General features: G+C 37.3%; 1 protein-coding gene across 2 annotated transcripts; it reads right to left on the bottom strand.

Moving 5' to 3' along the window:
• Window positions 1-1,676: 1,676 nt before the first annotated feature.
• Window positions 1,677-13,079, bottom strand: anxa4 (annexin A4). Of its 2 annotated transcripts, none has more exons than XM_053340431.1 (13): window positions 12,988-13,079; window positions 11,610-11,659; window positions 10,554-10,641; window positions 9,766-9,860; window positions 8,927-9,040; window positions 8,206-8,296; window positions 7,322-7,401; window positions 6,645-6,701; window positions 5,392-5,485; window positions 5,021-5,116; window positions 2,591-2,649; window positions 2,197-2,319; window positions 1,677-1,919 (listed from the first exon to the last, which is right to left on the bottom strand). In XM_053340431.1, the coding sequence occupies exons 2-13, from the start codon at window positions 11,616-11,618 to the stop codon at window positions 1,863-1,865; spliced, it is 963 nt and encodes a 320-aa protein (XP_053196406.1). In that variant the 5' UTR covers window positions 11,619-11,659; window positions 12,988-13,079; the 3' UTR covers window positions 1,677-1,862. The 2 variants fall into 2 exon arrangements, with proteins under 2 accessions (XP_053196406.1, XP_053196407.1); XM_053340432.1 differs by lacking the exon at window positions 12,988-13,079 and adding an exon at window positions 12,855-12,954.
• Between the last annotated feature and the right edge of the window lie 753 nt (window positions 13,080-13,832).

The following is a 13,832-nucleotide window of genomic DNA, read 5'->3' as shown; positions in this document are numbered from 1 at the left end:
GTTTTAAGTCTGGACCTTGGAACATTTGACAACATTTGATTTTCAGATCTGAGGGATTTTGGTGCAGAGTGAGAGGTGAGGAGTTCAGAAATGTAAAGTGGAAAGTTGAGCCAGACCATGTAACTCTGCTTTAAAGCAAAAGTTACATTTCTTTGACTTGGTTGAAGTCTTTTTTTACGTAGTCACCACCTACATGTCAGCAGTCAGACATACAGTTTTATTGTACAATCAAGCTTGATCGTTCAATATACAACAATATGCTTTAGGACATGTTGTCTGCTGTTGGCTTTTAGGCCAAGCCTGTTATTTTTGTTCTCACGTGGATATTTGCAGTAGGATTATCAAAGCATATTCATAAATCAATACAAACACACACAAGTTCATGTCCACAACAAACTGTTTCCTTGTATGATCTCATGTTGAGGACATTGCGTGGGTTATAGTGATCACACTCATGAACTGTCTTACACAGCCTTGTTTAATACATCAGATTTAGCATTTATCAAGGACTTCTTGCATGTCTAAACAACTTGCTGTGAACGTCAGAGAACAACTTGTTACTTTTAATCAAAAGTGAGTGTACAGACTTATAAAATAATCTTGGCTGTGACCTTTCTTCATATAACCATTGAGAATAGTTGATAGAAAAAGACGTATCTCTGGGGGAGGTCACAGGTTTGGTTAGTCCTGTTGAAACTTATTTTTAAATGGTCTTTTATAAATGTTTTTATTTTCATTGATTCAAGTTTTATGGTACACAATGAAAAAACTAATCCTTTCCTCTAATGAATGGACTCAAATAATGAAGGTGCTCATGAAAAGGATTTATACCGAACACAATAAAAACGGAGGCATTTTCAGTTCGAAAGCATTTTCATTTGAATGATACTAATACCTTTCTCCTATTATAATCTCAAATAACAAATACACTCAAAAATGACTAAATGAGGCTCTCATCAGATGGCCACAGAGGTTGGCTGTCCCTCAGAGACAGACATAAATTGAGAAACTGGGCCAGTTGTCCAATATGGCCTGATGAAAATTTAGAGTGTTTTGATGTAAAGCCTGAACCTCTTCTGCTGGGTTCAATAGTGATGAGTCAGGCTATTATTGTACACAGACAGTGGAGGAATTTGCTGTATGAGAGTTTTACGAGGAAACAAGATTGCAGATAGTCATATTTTGCAGGTCACTGGTAAACACTGAGTGCTGTACTATCCAGGAATGTAAGGATTGTGATGGCCTTCCAGCTGCCTCATGTCAACTTTATGGAGAGTTATCCTGGTTCCACCTAGTGGTCACCTTGGATACAACCACTTATTTCCCTGGAAGCTCTGAGATGGACCTGTTTGTTAGTATGAGCCATGGGACATCCTCCTCAACTTGATTAGAGAACATTTTACTGCCTCCCAAATCAAGCTAGCATCCCGTTAATGTAATTGAGTCACACGATGCAGGGCTGACTCAACAAATGAGGAATAGCAACCAATTAAACAAATTGACTTCAATGAGTAGACAGTGATGAAAATATTGCACTGTAACAAGACTGGAGCCTGGGGGCCAATAACATTCATCCTGGACGTTCTAAAAGATGTGAGAAGCATATATCTCTTTCTAACTAATACCACTAATTGATCCTTAATACTGGATCAATAACAAAAACACAGACAGGTGTAAAAGGTTGCTGCTCTTTGGTTTAATTAGCATTACAAACAGTTAAACAAGCATTGTTTGTCAATCAGTGAAATGTTAAAGCTACGGAAAAGAAAATGGTAAGACACAGGACAGTATATTCATCAAAAGAGGAAAGCCAATAACATGGTTTGCTGAATGAAAAGGTGGATATTGTTCTGATCGTTCTTTTATTCTCCTCCACACAGCTCCAGCAGGATTTTGCGGTAGTCACCAGATGTGTCTCCCTATGTAAATAGAAAATAATCTGTGAGATTTAAAAGGACCATGAAGCCAAACTAATAACACTGTGATATTTTTAGACTCCAAGACTTTTGAAAAAACAGATAATATTACTCTGCATGGATAGGACGTTAGCTACTCAAATGAAGCGTATGCAGTAAAAATAAAAAATGCATTAAGCCATTAAATAAAGAACTGCAATTATGATTATATCCCGGCTGATGTATTGCAAAGCTTTTGCTGACTACAGTATTTCTCCGCCCCCAGCTTTTATTGCCTCACCTTGATGAAGGAGTGGAGAGTCTTGCCATATATCTTCAGGAACTGTGCTTTGATGTCCAGCATGTCAATCTCAGCCCTGGCAACCATAATTCTGATGAGGACACTGTCGGTGGTTCCCAGCCCCTGACGAGAGAGCGTGTGTGAGCTGATGTTTCTACTGTAATTGTGTGTATTCATAACCAATGAACCACATTAAAACATATTAGTAGTGTTTATATTTGTGGTTTGTGCCTTGATCTCTAAATGTAGATGGCACACATGGACAGAGAAACAGACAGCAGATGGAAATAATGTGTATTTACTCAATACTATGACAAGTTTAGCATCAGAAAAAAACAAGAATGTGGCTACATATTGCAGTGTAGAAGCTCCATTACAAGCATGAAATATTTACCTTCATTGATTTGTATAACCGTTCTGCGAAGAACGCTGGACGGTCCCTTAGGCATTTCACTGTAAAGCAAAAGCAAATCCCACCACATTAAAAGTAATGCTTTTAATACATAACTGCAATGCATGATCTTAGATAAATTAGATAAATGATATGGCAACATTAAGAGTGCGTATTCTGCAAATTCAAAGCCCCCCCCTCTCCAACTCAGACCATAACATGATCAACCTAATTCCCTTATATAAATTTGTTTTCAAATCAAGCAAACATAAACAGACTGAATGTAAGAGGGCAATAAGAGGGAGGGTGTTTATGTGTACAGTCCATATTTCCACTAGAGCTTGATGAGGCTATTGTTATCATAACCGATTACATGAAATGTTGTTGTCTGTCCTAACAATAAAACATATGTTACAAAAGAAATTAAAGACTGCATAAATATAAAAAAGCAAGCCTTTAGAAGTAACAAGATGACAGGACTTAAAAATGCAACACAGGCAAATGATGCAACAGAGCTTTCAAACCTCAAACACTTAAAAAAGATAAAAATGATCACCATGGATGAACAACAAAAATCAAACAAGCTGAATGACTTTAACTCGAGGTTTGAATCACAAAACTTCTCTCATGAATGTGACAACACTGGTGCCACCTGCTGGCTGGAAGTGGACCTACCTAGTGTTCAATGTCTTTCAAGTTGGTTATGCACTATTAAGTCCACTGCCTATAACAGACTGCCAAAAGCTGTGCAAAAGCTGTGCAGAGGAATTGACATGACTCACACTGCCCCAGCTTTGTTGAAGAAGTCAATCATAAAACCAGTGCCTAAAACACCCTGTTCCACACTGTGAATAGTGTTGCTGCTCAAGAAGGGGGTAGAGCCAATGTTAGATATATAGCAATTTAAGCATGAGCATAGCACTGAATATGTCCTCCTCAGTATTTCGCACATTATCTCTAAGCATCTTGAGAAAACAAAAGCCTATTCATTTATTCTTTTTTTAATTATTCTTTTTTACTAATCGGACACAACAATTGAAGGTTAATAGGACACTGTCAGAGACCAAACACAACAATACAAGGGTCCCACAAGGTTGTGGGGTATCACCTGTACTCTTTACATTGTACCTTAATGTCTGCAGGAAAGTACACCCGAGTAATTATATAATACATTTTCTGATGATACTTCAATTTTGAACTTTCTCCACAAGGACATGGATTGTTCAGTGTACCACAACGAGACAGACTCTTTCATCAAGTAGTGTGACACCAATCATCTCATCTAAAATTGACCAAAGTACAGGAGATGGTCCTTAAACCGATACAAGTGACTGACCATGAGCCAGTGGTCATCAAAAACCAGACAAATATTTAGGTAACCTCATATAAATTCTTAAGTGTCCGCATAGACAACCTTCCTTACTGGAAAACATATAGGTAACCCGTGCAATAGACTGCAGCAGTGTTTCAGACTTTGTTTCAAGGCAAGGCAATTGAGTCAGTATGGCAATCATGGAGAGCCTCATTAGATGTGGAATTACAGCATGGCTTGACAGCATGGACAAAATGGCTTTGAAGGTAATAGTGAAGAAAGAATACGAGCCCATACAGAGCTTGTACGAGCAGGCAGTCATGAAATAAACAAAACTCATTACAGACTCTCAACATCTCCTCTCCTCTGAATATAAACCTCTGCCATCAAGAAGACAACTCTGTGTGCCAAATTGCAAATCAAACTGCTTGAAAGTGTCATTTGTTCCAGCCTCCATCAAGCTGCTAAACTCTAATGCTAAATCTTAGTGCAATAGTGCAATGTGCAATAAATACACAGGCATTTCAGCACTTAGCACTTTTGCACTTTAATTCTTATAGTTTCTTTTTAAGCTGTGGCACTGTATAGTCCAATGTCTCTTTTATCTGTACTTGACTACATACAACTGTATAATGTACAAACTGTACATGTCTAGAGATAAGCCCCTTAGGCAACATTCACAACATAAGGAATACACCACCACTAACTGCAGGTGCAAAAATGACCTTGGAGTTGTATCACCTCTATGACACATTTCAACAGAAGATGGGCACCAGTTTCACAACATTAGATGCAGATAACTCTAATCAACTGAATTGTTCTTATTATTTCGGACCGCCATACAAGATGTTTCATGGCTCAATGTACAAAAGTATAAATATGTGTTTCCTGAGGCATAAGAGTTCCTCATCTTGGTGACCACTTTGGTTTAAAAGCAGTCAATGCAGTGTGTTTCTGCACAAAATTTCCCACAGACCACTTTGTAAACTGGCAGTAAAATGTCTTCTTTTCGTTTCCATCTATAAAGTTTGAGTTATGGGAACCAGAATTGAAATGTTAGCAGATTTCATTAACAAGGCTGAATCTCTATAAATTACCAACAAGTCATAGAAGAGGCAAACCTATGGCCAGGAAGACATCCTCCAGACAACCAGACATCTCCCGCTTAATGCTGTCCTCAATGTCTCTTCCAGAAATCTTCTGATATTCCTCGAACACTAAAGGAGGACATAATATGATTAACGTGGAGATGGATAATAATGAACTGTTGTGCCACTGTTTCAAAAAGTTTTTTTTTTTTTTGTTTTATGACACTACACACTTCATTAATTCAATATTTTGTTCCTAAAACTACAAGGGGTAAGTAAATCTCCCTCATGTTCTATATGACCTATCCAAAAGAGGATTAAAGGAAGTAATTTCACATGACACACAACACTAATAAACAAAAGGATATTGAGTGATGATGTCTGCGGATATGTTGTAAGAATACCTCGCAACAGATGATTTCGGTTCCTCACACAAAGCACAGTGAGAAATTTCACTTCATCTGTGCCCCATCGAGCCTCACCAGCCTCATAGATTTCCTGCAACGACAAACATTTAAATAAAAAAATCATGCTGGGAGTCAAAACCTAAACATATACCGTAAAATTGGTGTATAAGTTGCACTGGTGTATAAGATGCAGTCTATTTTGGGACGTGTCATACTGGGAAAAACATTGTTCTCTATTTAAGACTAGTTTATTTGAATACACCAGTAGTTATTCATTCATAAACACATATGTTTATACTGCAAAACTGTATGAAATGTGCTATATAAATAAAGCTGCCTTGCCTTGCCTTGCCTTATTTGAAACACAATCAAAACACATGGTGTCGGTTTAATGATTAATGGTCCGGTAATGATTTGCATAACTGAACTGAACCGGTATATTAACTCAGACGGGGTTTGGGTTGGCCGATGAATTTCAATTCAACCTTTTAAAAGAGCACAGTAACCTTACATACAGTATTTGATACAGTCTGTAGCTGTGTGCTTACTCAAGTCCCAAAATCGCTTCATCAGAGCTGTTGCTGTCCGCAAATATTGCACCTGAGTCATTGAAGGTTCACTGTACTCGGACTCTGTGTCAGTCCCAGAGTCAAACAAAGCATCATCCTCTGTTACATCCAGTGGGAAAACAACAAAGTTAGTGAATCTTTTAGGCTTCAGATCTGTGCTCATACTGTGTGTCTCTGCCACAGCTCAATAAAGGTTGCTCATCTGTGCCCTTTGGCATATCTCGCACCAATATCTGCTGCTGTCTTGAACTAGTGTCCTGAAATACTTTTAATCAACACACTGAATTAGTACCCGCTGGCGAACCCATCTGGTTTCATTTCTTATTTTTCTGTACAACATACAGCTTTAACGGGTCATCAATATCTATTTTCATTAGCTGCCGACACAGCTGGGACGGGCACCGCATGCTTGACACCGCTGTTTAGAGGACGTTAAAATTCATAAGTGTGGACACTCACATCGTTATATTATCTTCATAGTTATTGTTATAGTTATTGTTCTTAGTGTTGACGGATTTTTAAAGACCTTTAATCATATCCAGATCCAACCTATCTTACTCCTGTATAGGACACACCGGTGTATAAGATGCACCCCACTTTTGAATAAAAAAAAATCACATTTAAAATGTCTCTTCTACACCGGTTTTTATAGTACTTTAAACTTAAGACCTGAACCCTTACCTTAGCATCTTGCGCAGCTTGGGCCTCGTTCACGCTGTCACTATCATCCCGTCCCGCCTGCAACGCAGAGGACACATTAAAGGAAAACCAGTAAATGATTAAAGTATGTTGGCATAACAAAACCAAATGTTTTTATGATGAAGAAGTGACCACTGGTTCCCCTTCCCTAAACAAATTATGTACAGTATATTCAAATGGTTCCTACTGACACTTTACAACTGTTAGTTCATGTCCAACAGAAATAAAAAATAGTTAAATCCTTGCAAACCGACAAGAAAATTGATCTCATATAGTGTTGACATTTTCCACTAAGAAATAAGGGTGTAAATATGTAAACTCTATTATTCGACTTATATTCTTTAACAATACAGTTTTATATGTATTACCATTAAAATAAATAAAGATGTATCAAATTGGGATAGAGAAAATAATAATAATAATAATAATAATAATGCATTTTATTTAAAGGCGCCTTTCAAAGCACTCAAGGTCACCTTACAAGGCACATATAACACAACAACAGTACATCAAACAATACAAATCAGGTGACATTTAGTGCAAAGATAAAGAATAAAGAAGAATAAATATGAACGTGACTTCAAAGTGCATTAGTATAATAAATAAACAAGAATGAAGATTGCATAGATTGCATAAAATGTGGGTTGACGTTTGCTCACCGTAAGTAAAGAGACCAAAACTCTCTGAAACATTCCAGATGTGTCTCCACACACATCATCTTCAAGGCTCTTACCATGTTCTGCCATAAATAAGAAGATAAACAATTTTTTAAAATTGAGCATGGAGTCTAATAGCTACTCAGTTCAGTTATAGCTGCATTGATTGATTTTTAGCCACAAAAACAGCCACCAAACTTCATCTCCTTGTTGCAGCTAACATGTCACCAACCAACTTTTTCTATCTGCCATTTAATGCTGGGCAGGTAGCGCTCAGTGAGTTTAGCTGAGCTTTTCTGGGAACATCTGCCAACAAGGGTTGATGAGAGATTCTCAGATTCAAGTAAACCAAAAACAATGAACTCAAAGAAGCTAAAAGGTTATGTGCTTCAATGTTAATATCAAAAATAAAGACTTCTAAGCAGCAAAAAATATGAGTTGAGAAAAATGAATTACGTTTGGCATGGAAATATTTACAGTTGAATGTAGTACAAGTAGTTACAGTAACATTAACATTATATTGTGTTAACCTCACCAGTTATGCCAGTATAATAGGCACAAAGCATACATGTAAGCAATACAGTTTAACAGTTAATTTTCACGTGGTGAAAGACAAAGCCATTTAAAAAGCGCTTGAAGCACAGAAGAACAAATAAGCAAACAATAAACTGCCACAAACAGAGCAGGAATGCCTTTCATGAATAATTTATAACATTCACTGTTTTCTAATAATGGATGTCATTGCATCTAGAACAAAAGAACAGAGGCTTGGTCACTGATGCACAATATCAGATATCATACACAACCCATACAGCAGGCACCACTGGACATGGAGACATACTGTGAACTGAGGTCAGGAATTCTATTCATAGAAGTGACACACTTACCTTTCTTATAGAACGCATTGATGGTTTGGATTTCAGCATTTGACCTTGAAGCGAGAATATCGATGAGGCAAGCTTCCTCTGTTCCAGCCCCCTGTGATCAGTCCATAAAAATGGATATGTGTTAAAACAATATACAACCATAAAAGGAGAGTTGGATAAGTTTATGGATTTAAGGAAAAGTAACTTAGAAGGTTAAGTTAACTATATTCTATATTTTAATTTTTGTCAAAAATCTTGCTCTTTCAACATTTTACGATTTCCCTACCCTATCTGCATTCATTGCTACTAAAGACATGTTACCAAAAACATACAAAAGACATTTTAAAGTAAAGGCTATATAAATACATTTCGGAAACAGCTAGGCACTGTAGTTTATAGTAAATTTATCTCAGTCATAAGTAAATAATGCATTTGCTGAGGATTATTTTCTGCCACAGATTTGATACTATTACAGTACTTACAGTACAGAAGCAGTATGTGTGGTTCACAAATGAAAATAAAGTATAATGCCCATGTTCATCATAATGACGTCACCCGTTTTTGTTTTTTTTACAATTTTTGTACAACAATGGAGATCTATGGCACAGAGGAACAGGCTATCTCAGGCTTTTTCTTTGCTTCATTGTTGGTCTTTCATGGGATTTGTCAAAAATTAGAAAAATATAGAATATCGCCAAACTTATCCTAAAAAGACAGAACAAGTAAATGAGTAACTCTGAACCTTAATTGCGGTTCTCAGCTCGTAGGCATCATACACAGGTGCCAACATCAGCAGACCTAGAACGACAGTCCTGAAGTTCCCACTCAGCTCCGAGGACAAATCGTCTGCAAGGTCCTGCAGGGTGGACAGGAACAGATGGGTTAACAAGAAAACCAACAGTCAGTCACAGTGCTTCATCAAGAATTCCATCTTTAATGCAAGGTAATTATCTTTTCACATTAAAACCAGTTAGTAATGGCTTTATGTTCAGGTCTTGTGCTGCCAACGTGGATTCATGACTTCACACATTAGGACTGCTGTCTCCGCTAGAGGGTGTGGTTTATGGATTGTGAACAACTAGCCTGTGTGACCACACGTGGGCGTTGCCGTGTGCAACATGACTCACTCTTTCTGTCTGTGAGGATTCAACACACAAGCTGTGCTTTTTCAGGAGCTTCCTCGGTGGAAACTTCCAGATAACTTTATTGATCTCATACCCAACACTGCATGGTGTGCTGTTCAGTATCTCATTATGTCAATACAATAAACATACCAGACTTCCCTTTTAGATAATATATTGATCCACATATTAATGGAACAAAGAAAGAGTCAGTGGGCAACAGCATACCTCTGTGGGTTCAGTATACTTTTTTGTTTTTTTCATGGAAGGGAAGGTTCATGCTTCCCACATATTACAAGGTCCTCTCTGTCCCAGTTTGTTTGCAGATAGTAATCACTTCTGCTTTACAGTTAATGGTTAACTTGCACATTATCAGCACTTTATCACAGTAAAACCTCACCCAAAGTGAAGAAGATGACAGTTGGCTGCCTTAGAGTACAACTCGGTCAGAAACTCTCACCTTCCCCACTGATTGTTTGTAGGCCTCTTTGATACGCTGCCTCTGGGCAATGGTACGATGTGTTAGTACGTCAATGAGAGCTGCCTCATCAGTGCCTGAAAGAAAATATTGCAATATTGAATCTCTTTACACACACACTGCTAATGTCTAAAGGATCCTGTATTTCTATCCTTGGAGCACAAATGAAGCACAAGGATTCAGCCAGAATGTTTAGCACTGCAACCATGGAGATGATCCTGAATTGTTTGTAAGTATTGACATGGAAACCATGTGTTTGCAATAGAGTTCAAACTAGAGTCAGGAGAAGATGATTATGACAGCAAACTCTAACAGCATCAACATTCCACACTATAAATTTGGTGATAAGGGAGAAAACTGTGTTTGTTACAGACTCGAATGTTGAATGTTTGTTAGGATGTAGCTCTGAGTGACACATACCTGCTAACATGTTTTAAGAGCAGTGCAACCCATAATGAGATTAGTTTACTACTTTTGTGTCAGCCAAGTCAAGATTAATTTCTCTCGCTATCTCAGTGAATAGAAAGCTTTACAACGCAATGTGTAAAGATGAGGCAAAGTACAGCGGCACACTCAGGAGAATGAATGGACAGGAGGAAAAAAACACAAGCACTGAGCATTTTAGGTTTCAAACTTTCCTAGAAAGGAGGAGAGAGGCAGAAAAAGAGCATAATTACATTTTTTTTCCATGGAGACCTAGTTTTAACAACACGGTCAAACATATATTTGGGCAATGATGGTTTCTGGAGAATAAGGACTGGATCACTCACCAGCTCCCTTCATGGCTCCTCTGAGCCTCTGGGCGTCTGCGTCTGCATCGAAACCAGCCGCCTCAGTCACTGTTCCACGGTTTCCGATCTGGTTAGAAAGAAGTTCGAATGGCAAACTTATATCCACATATCTTTTCAACAGAAATAAAAATAAGCACACACCAATGACCACTCCACTCAAGAGTGTCTTTAGCTCATTGTAACAACACTTGGATGTTTGAGCTTCACTGTGCAGTGATGCATGTGCAGAATTTAGAGATCTGTTTTCACACTTATCTGCTAAAATGGGAAGTTTCTCTGTGCACACCTTATATTCAAATTTAAGACATGCACATACAAGCATGAAAATCAAGGTCCAGTGGGTAATGTAGAAAAGTACTTGTGTCAGTGAATCTTTTGAAATTGAATAAAGTTGCATGTTCATAGAGTAAGTCTTTTTCAGTGTGGGAGGAGAATATGCATATAAAGAAAATAAATAAAGAATTTTGTTTTAGTCAGAAAAGCATATGACTCAAATTATTATTTAAAGTACAGTATTTTTATGTCTTAAAACATGTGTAAATATTAAATAATAGTGAATATTCAAAGGTTTAAGGCAAGTATGCAACACACCACATTTATCTATTCATTGGTCAACAGCAGGTATATTTTGTCATTTCAAAATGCTGAAAAAAGTTAAAGAGATCCAAATGTCTCTTTTTTCAGATATCGACTGCAGATGTTTATAAAACTATTAAAAATCATTCCTGCCACTAGGGTTGGGGGATTGTGTTAATGCTCTGAATCACATCAACATAAAGTATAACCTTTCTGTACAATTTGTTTATGTTTTGTATTTAAAAACAGACTCAAGACGTAACTCCTATTCCTGGTTGCAAAAGCAAAGCAGTACCATCTCAATACAATATAATTCAAATAAAAGATGACAAATCATCAAAAGGTAATTGCTGTCCAGCCCTATTCAAAACCAAGAACAGCAATATACTTCAGTTTCCTACTAATAATGCAAATAAATGTAAATGTAACGGGTCGTGAAGCAGATATCAGGAGACTTACCGCTGCCATTGTAGTAAGAGTGTGGGTTTTCAAGCTGGAGATGAACAAAACTGTAAAAGAACAAATAAACAGTGGTAGTTATGTATCTAAAAGTTCACAAGGACCTATTCACTTGGATGAGGAAAGGAAATGTGGCATCAGGTTGAAGGGCAGTAAATTGTCTCAGGTTTAAAAGTGACCCTCATTAACTTGTGATCAATATTGTATGCACTTCATCATCTCAGAGAGGGTTTCCGTCACACACATTTGGCCAGAGGCTCTCCTGTGTCCCATGTCTGCAGGCATCCTAGAAGCTAATCTGATTAAGATAGTTTTTGGTTTGTTTGGACACACCTGTAATCACTCCACTGTAAATAAGTGCATTGGGGTTTCAGACCTTCTTGTTTTCCTGTCTGTGATATATGATGACTTGGAGTTATCATATATCTGTCAAACTCCACTTAGTTAAAAAAAGAGCTATTCATTTAACAAGCAATCAACAATGAAGTGGTATATAAAGTGTATGTCCAATGGATACACAAATTCAAGCACAATGAAAGTTTGCATTACAAATCAGACACATTCTTTAACACTATGCCCTTGAAGTCAGTGGAGACATTTACTAATCAAATATAGTATCTGCGTGGTCTACAGACAAACCTGAGTGGTTTGTGATGTAAATACACAGCTGTGTGTATGGACCACAAACTACCAATAAAGACAAAGCAAATACTGTTGCTGAAGCACAAATGGTATAAATACAATTAAATCATTTTCAGTACAAACAAAACAGAAACATTAGTAAGCTATGAGTTATTCCTCAGGTAAATATCTTCAGGTATTAACCACAGCAGTAACACGGTGTACTCAGACTCATTAATACTTATATAATAATGCATACGTTGTATTTCAGTACCTGGAACATCTCAGTCATTTATACAACCTTGTCAAATTTGCTCTTCTTACACTTTGAAACGCATTATTTACTTTTATCATTGAAAGCAATTAGGTGGATCTCAAACAATGACGGAAAATACTCACATGGGAATTGAACAATAGTAGTAACTTATTGTGCGTTATAAGGAGACTGGGAAAAAACATTTACATCAATATGCAATCTGTAAAGTTATCATTGCACCTAACTGTGTTTCTCAAATCTGTTAACACCTGACTATTCAATGACCAGGATAACTGAAATGAAACATGAATCAAAAAACTAAAAAAGTGATTCAGGAAGCAGAGTAGTAGGCTAAACAGTTAACTTGCATGAACTTGGTGCGGGCACACCCTGCAGGCAGCGCACCAACCGCCTCTCACACTGCGCCAAGTCTAATACCCCAAAACACCTCGAAATATGAGTGAAATATGACGGACTGAAAGACGGACATCTACAGCTTACCTGTGTTGAAGACAATGAAGTCTGTGCAAGGCCGACAAGAAGACAAGGCGTTGACCTACAGCTGCTCTCACACGTCCCACCCACACAAGATCCTCCTTTCGCTCGCTTCAAGCAAAGGACGCATTCATGTACTATTGGTAAAACGGACTTTCAAAAAAAAAAGCTTGAAATTTAAACTGAAAAATAACACGCTTGCAGTTAAACAAGTAAAACTAAACCCAAATTAAATCTGTTTTTGTTGTATTAAGATGAATGAACTGAACAGCACATTTTTGACGTTTATTTCAATGTAATGGAGGCTTTTGTAGGCTAGTTATTTTCAAGACATTATCTCATAGAAATGGCAGATATCTTGTACTCTGAATTAAAATTGGGGGAAGCATTGGGAGCAAGTAGTTACATGTAACGTTACGTAATTTATGGGGAGTAAGTAGTTACATGTAACGTTGCGTAATTTAATTAAAAAATAAATGTAACTATAATCCGTTACAGTTACTAGAAACAATGTTAAATTATAGTTAGGGGAGAACGGGGTTGGTTGTCACATTCATCAGGTCTCGGTCCCAAGAGGGCGCTGTTAAAATGTTTTGGCATTGAATATTTCAGAATTTAGGTGAGATGTTACTTCAGAGATAATTTTTGGAGTAAACTGCTTGACATTGAGGTGAGAGGACGTTTAGTCTTTTTCATGTGAAAATGTCCAACTCTTCAGTGTTTCTCTTCTGGGCTTTTACATAGTGAGTTTATAATAAAAACAATCATTACCATTCAAAAGTATGAAGAGAGAGAGATAGTTAGGTTTTTTTCTTGGCTACACCAAAACATGTGGTTGTTAGCTTTGCTGG

The sequence above is a fragment of the Scomber japonicus genome, chromosome 19 (genome assembly GCF_027409825.1).
Source record: "Scomber japonicus isolate fScoJap1 chromosome 19, fScoJap1.pri, whole genome shotgun sequence".
Classification (NCBI taxonomy): Eukaryota; Metazoa; Chordata; class Actinopteri; order Scombriformes; family Scombridae; genus Scomber; species Scomber japonicus.
This window is presented reverse-complemented; position numbering and strand designations above follow the sequence as displayed.

Excerpts from the sequence above, each read along its gene's own strand:
- anxa4 (XM_053340431.1), bottom strand. Across the intron at positions 6,702-7,321 it reads TTTTGGTCTCTTTACTTACG|GCGGGACGGGATGATAGTGA; the intron begins GTGAGCAAACGT and ends TCTGCGTTGCAG. Across the intron at positions 2,650-5,020 it reads GGATGTCTTCCTGGCCATAG|TGAAATGCCTAAGGGACCGT; the intron begins GTTTGCCTCTTC and ends TTTGCTTTACAG.